Here is a 6,471-nt window from a genome sequence, read left to right on the forward strand (position 1 = left end):
CCAACGGTATCGCGTTTAATGCAGCGACCCGGCGGGTATTACTCTTCAAAACATCCTGATTAAAATGATTCTCCGCCGTCGAGATACCACGACAAGAATAATTATATCCGCAGTCAAAATAATATTTTTCATCTCTCCCCGTGCAGTAAGTATCAGGAGGAAAAAAAGAAAAATAAGAAGTAAATTAAAGAGAGAGCTCAGGCTCTATCAGCTTACTCTGTAATTCTGCCTGGATTTAAGTTTGGGAATATTACGAGAGCGGAATAATATGCCAGACAGTAGTGTGTGCAGCACTGGACACTGATCTCTGCATATCATAATCATCTTTGCTACCAAATAATCTTTGAATAAACCTTTAATCCGGGTGTCAAATCTCAGATCTTTTGCGAAGGTAATTTTATTTGTACTCCAGATGTAGTTACATCTTTTAATCCCTGCATTGATACGACAAGATCGTTGACCAAAGATATGAATTTTTACAGCTGAGATTTGGTCGAAAATTTGTTTTGATATTGTTGTCCCTCCGAGAGAACCGGGTTGTTTTCCATGTGTCAGTGTTCGGATAATTCACTTGAACATGGATATGGGTCACGGTTGACAGGCAGCAAAACAACAGAGGGGTGAAATACAGTGAATACAAGTTTATTGTTGGGTTTAGACCAGAGCTGGACAACAAGTGCAGATGAAAACAAGTAAACAACAGACAAAAACGGAAAGAATCCAAAAATGTTTCCTCACAATAGTTAACACAATAGCGCACCACAAGCTGGGTGGAGAAAAAAACACACACAGAGAGCAGTGATTAGAAAAAAACACAGATAAAACGACAAAGATTATGCACAAGGAGGACAAATAACACCATAAAACAAACAAGAAAGATCAAGAGGAGAGTGTAGAGAACATACATACCAGGGAGTGACGATTATAATCTGGCGCCTGTTGCTGCAGGAAGGGGTGGTAATTGTTTGACGAGCTGCAGCTGCTGTTAGAGCAACAGGCGCCCCATGAGACATGACATTTGTTGTCATATTCATCAGGGCTTAATCACACACGGGGCCAACAATATTTTTGAAGGATTGGTCAAGGGCCACTTAAATTTACATTTTCCTCACAGGAAATAGGATTACATTCTATTTTTCCCGTTCTTTAAGGCTTAATATAACTTAATTATCTGTGTTTTTTCTTCTTTACCAAGAAAATTCAATTTTCTCTCCTTTTGTTGACATCAATAATCTCTGTCCCTTATCTTATCTTAAACACTGGCATCTTAATAAGTCACAATATCGCCATTGATATTCGTCTACTTTGATTTGAGACAATCATCCAGTAGGCCGCCACTTGTTTTTACACCATGTACCGGTTTGCTGCTTTGAAAGTATAAGAACCCGAATTATAAAATCGATCCTGAAAGAAACTGGAAGCCAATGCAGAGTTTTAAGGATCGGAGAAATGTGAGTTCTTCTACTAGAGCAGCTCAGAATTCTCGCTGCAGAGTTTTATATTAACTGCAGGCGAGACAGATCCTTCTTGTTTAGACACGAAAATAAACTGTTACTATCAAGAGTCTCAGACTAATGTAACTTCATAAAAAAAAACATCTTATTTTCAAAATAAAACACCTTTGTTTCAATAATGATCAATCGAAACAGAGATGATATCAGTTCGTTTTCCATCTGTGCAGCTGTTAACAACTCACCCCTGGACCAGACTATAGAAGGCGACTTTATTCATGTGAATCCAATTTGGGGGATTTGTTTTCACTTCACAACATATTAAATCAGAATGTTTTAGCTTTACATTAGTTAAACAGTCATGATTGTTTCTACAGGCCATGGAACTGATGACAAACTAACATTCTTTTTTTTTTTTTATGTAATAGGTCACAATATCAACAAGATTATTAATCTACATTGATTAAGAACCCATTATTTACATGTATTTTGTCTGAAATGTGTTTTATTTTGGGAAAAAAGATGGTATTTTATCTGAAGTAACATTAATCTGTGACTCTTTATACATTAAAACTCTCGTTTCAGTCGAGTTTACTTAAAAATTAAACATATAAACTAGTAAATAGTAGTGGAAAAAAAACTTTATTCCGTTTATTTTGGCTGTTTTTAACTGAAGCTCGGGAAATTAATGCCCACAATAAATTTAAAGTTGAACAATAAAACGACAAACACTACAAACTGAAACAAGAATATTCCATATTAGCTCCAGATAAATAAAGATTTAGACACACAACACATGTCCTTGACTCACACATATATTTATTGATTCTTTCGCACACAAACAAGACACGAGGATTCTGGGAACACATGTTGGGGAGCAGATCAGATCTTTCCCGGGTCAGAACTCCACAAAGTTGGTGACGATGGCAGCGTTGTAGATGAGGTCCGAGATGTAGCCCATGGAGGTCTGCGGGCCCGCCTGGGGGTGATGGAGCGGCTGCTGGTTCTGGTGGTGGAGATGAAAGTGTCCCGGACCCTGGTTGACGTCCCAGTACAGGGGCTGATGGTGGGACGGGACCACCTGGTCCACGGAGGCCCCTCCGTAGACGCCGGGGTGGGAACCAGCGGGGGGGAAGCCTCTGAAGTTCTGGTAAGAGTTTCTGGATGTTGGAAAGAAGGCGCCGGGGAGTCTGGGTCTGTGCTGCGATTGGCTCTGGTCGCCCTCCCAGAGTCGGGGTTCGGTCGACGAGGGGGGGCTCATGCAACGCTGGTGGTGCAGAGAGTTGGAGGCAGAAGAAGAAGAAGAAGAAGAAGAAGAAGGTTGGTTGTTGTAGATCTGGATCCAGTCCGAGTACATGTACGAGGCGTCGTCACAAGTGGAGGATCCCGGGAGAGAAGAAGACAGGAGGTCCTGAGGGGAGAGAGCGCCCCCTCGTGCTCGGAGGAGAGACTTGGTGGTTTTGTGTCGCCCCGTTTTCATGCTTCGAGCTCGTCGGTTCTGAAACCAAACCTGGAGAAACATCCGGTTTAGTGATGATGTCGTTTCTTGATGTGGATTATATCAGTGCCTTTCAGAAAATTGATGAATTGAATTGAACATTTATGAAAAATGTTGTAAATGTCAATTTATTATTGAAAAATTGGCCTTTTTTTTCAAGCATTAGATTATTTGAATTTAACGAATTGTATGAGACTTTGTTATTATTGAATATTTATTCAGGAATTTGTAAATTTAAAGGTAGAATTTGTTTTTATTGAATACATTTAATTCAAGTATCTTTACATTTTAAGGTAGACTTTGTTTTTATTGAATATTTATTCAGGAATTTGTAAATTTAAAGGTATACTTTGTTTTTATTGAATATTTAATTTAAGAATATGTAAATTTAAAGGTATACTTTGTTTTTATTGAATATTTAATTTAAGAATATGTACATTTAAAGGTAGAGTTGTTTTATATTGAATATTTAATTCAAGAATACGTACATTTAAAAGTAGACTTTTTTAAAATTAAATATTTAATTCAAGAATAAGTTCATTTAAAGGTAGACTTTCTTTTTATTTAAATATTTAATATAAGAATATTTACATTTAAAGGAAGACTTTGTTTTTATTGAACATTTAATGCAATAATTTGTACATTTAAAGGTAGAATTTGTTGACTGGTTGAAAAAAAATCAAACATTTTCAAAATGATGACTTTATTTTACACATAGAGTTTGGTATTTTAATTCCAATAATTCAAAAATAATTTTTCAAAATTCAATATTTTTTCATCTGTAGGCTTTTAAATTCAATAAAAAAAAATGCAGGTGTAACAGTGGAACCAGACAAAACCAAACGAGTCCAGAGCTACTTGATCTAACTTTCAGCCAATCATTCAATGAATCATTCAAACTCTATGTGTAAAAATAAAAAATTTCCGAATTATTTTGTCCAATATAAAAAAAAACAACTGAATTCAACCTTTTAAAAACAATAAAAAAAACGTTTTATTCAAGTTTCAACATTCGAAATGTAAAGTTCAACCATTCAATATTCCGATGATTTACTACTATAGTCTCGAGGTCTCGTGTGCCGGACTGACCTGGATCTTGCTCTCGGGCAGGTGGGTCTGGGCCGCCAGTCTCTCCCTCAGAGTGATGTCGGGGTACGGGGTCACGGCGAAGGCGTGCTCCAGCTCGGAGAGCTGAGCCCGGCTGAAGATGGTCCTCTTCCTCTTCCTCTGGCCCTCCAGGAGACCCATGGTCCGGCCCAACTCCAGGTCCGGGTCCGGAGAACACCGGGCGGCCTCACTGTGTAGACCTAAGAACAAACGTAGATGAGTACCTAGTTTGTACACAAATATTAACTAAAAACGTTAATTTTCTTTTTAATTGATATGAAATAAAAAATTTTTTTTTAGTTTTTAATGATTAAAAAGAATATATAAGTGTTGTTTGACCCTAAACCAGAATGTGACCTGTTTTTTATTGTATATATTTAAGAAATATGTGTTTAATAATGATAATTAAATACAATTAAAAAGCCTGTTTTTAAGTTCCTGTTCTCTTGAAAACACAATACTTTCTTTATACAATATTTTTAATTAACAGAAAAAAAGTATATATTTAGATTTTACATGTATTTTAAATTCCTCAAAATATTGAGTATTTTAGTGGAGAAGAAACAAAAGGATAATTCCCGTCTGACCTTTGAACTCCTGAGCGTCCCCGAACAAAAGATTGAGGTCCATCCCATCCTTGCTCTGGTTCTGCTTGTGTGAGGAGAAGTCAGAATCCAGCAGCAGGTTCATGTCTCTTCCCTCGGTCCAGACCGATGTTCTGCCAGGATCAGGAGACACGACGTCCTTCTAATACTGGGGCGGGGCGTCGACGGGTCGCCCTCCATCTCACTTGACCCGCCTGTCAATCATCCAGGTGATGTGTCCACCCCCTGTTTTAATCCACAAGTCTTTCTGTCCTGATGACCATCAAAGTATCTGATATATCGTCACTATATAGATTTTTAAATCATTTTTTTTCTGTAATAACATAATTGTCTGTGTGTATATATACTGTACATAAATATATATATAATATAATATCCTGCTTGACCTTTGCTAGACAAATCCTGCCAGAACCTTCTTTTTGTTTAACATATTCAAATATTTTCTCATTTCTTTCCATTTAAAATTATTAATTACCAGATCACTAAAAAAGCTCAATTAAAATAAATCTAAAGAAAATATCTTATTCCGTCTAAAATATAAATGTATTAATATATAATAATATTACAAGTACATTTTTATATATATAAATAATATATATATATATACTCTATACTATATATATATATATATATATATGTATGTGTTTTTTTTAAGTATAGAATAGAAATATATATATACATATATATCTTCATATATATATTTTCATATATGACAAAACATTGAAACTAAAAATAAATATACGACATAAAATAAGATTTAAAGTTATCTTTAGTATAAATATAAATGAACATAAAAACAAAAACTATTTAAATCATTTATATATCACATAAATGTATTATATATACACAAGTTATTTATTTTTATACGTGAATATTTACAAGTATATAACTATACAAAATAAGTTGACTTGTATAATTTGTATAGCTTAAATAAATAATATTTTTAAGTCATGTGTATAAGGTAAGGTAAGGTAAGGTAAGGTAAAACTTTATTGATCCCTCAGGAGGTCTCCTTTGGGAAATTGTTTTTTTTACAATAGCCAGCAATTTTTCATAAACAATAAAAAATAATACATAAAAAATAAAATAAGAAGAACATAAAGAGGAAGAACAAGATGACACAATCTAAGTCTAAAGACAAAGACAAAGAACATATGTCAAGGAAAGAAAAACAACAAAGACAAAGATACAAAGACTAACATGGAACAGAACATCCAGATACTTTCACTCCACTCCTGCCCCCGAACTCAGAATTGTACAATTTAATAGCCCGAGGGATGAATGAGTCCCTGAGTCTATTTGTTTTGCACCTGGGTAGGAGCATTCGTGCACTCATTCTGCTTCTCTGCTCACTGATGACAGTGCTGAGAGGATGACTGTCATCGTCCATGATGGACAGTAGTTTGTTCAATGATCTCCTCTCAGCAACTGTCACCAGTGAGTCCAGCTTCATTCCAACCACAGAACCAGCCCTCCTGATCAACCTGTCCAACCTGTTGACACTCCTCTTGGACACATTTCCACCCCAACACACCACAGCATAGAACAGGACACTGGCCACCACAGACTGGTAGAACATGCAGAGGAGCTTCTTGCAGATGTTAAATGAACGAAGCCTCCTCAGAAAGTACAGTCTGCTCTGAACCTTCTTATACACATGGTCTGTGTTGCAGGACCAGTCCAGTTTACTGTCCATCCACACACCGAGGTACTTATAGTTGTCCACTATCTCCACCTCGTCGCCTCTGATGGACACTGGACGTGGCTTTGTCCTGGACCTCCCGAAATCCAAGACCAGCTCCTTGGTTTT

General features: G+C 36.3%; 1 protein-coding gene across 1 annotated transcript; it reads right to left on the reverse strand.

Moving 5' to 3' along the window:
* Window positions 1–2,349: 2,349 nt before the first annotated feature.
* Window positions 2,350–4,746, reverse strand: LOC148075060 (homeobox protein SEBOX-like). Its single transcript, XM_087795979.1, has 3 exons — window positions 4,644–4,746; window positions 4,039–4,256; window positions 2,350–2,961 (listed from the first exon to the last, which is right to left on the reverse strand). The coding sequence occupies exons 1-3, from the start codon at window positions 4,744–4,746 to the stop codon at window positions 2,350–2,352; spliced, it is 933 nt and encodes a 310-aa protein (XP_087652105.1).
* Window positions 4,747–6,471: the final 1,725 nt, after the last annotated feature.

This window comes from Callionymus lyra, chromosome 7 (assembly GCF_982586985.1).
Source record: "Callionymus lyra chromosome 7, fCalLyr1.hap1.1, whole genome shotgun sequence".
Classification (NCBI taxonomy): domain Eukaryota; kingdom Metazoa; phylum Chordata; class Actinopteri; order Syngnathiformes; family Callionymidae; genus Callionymus; species Callionymus lyra.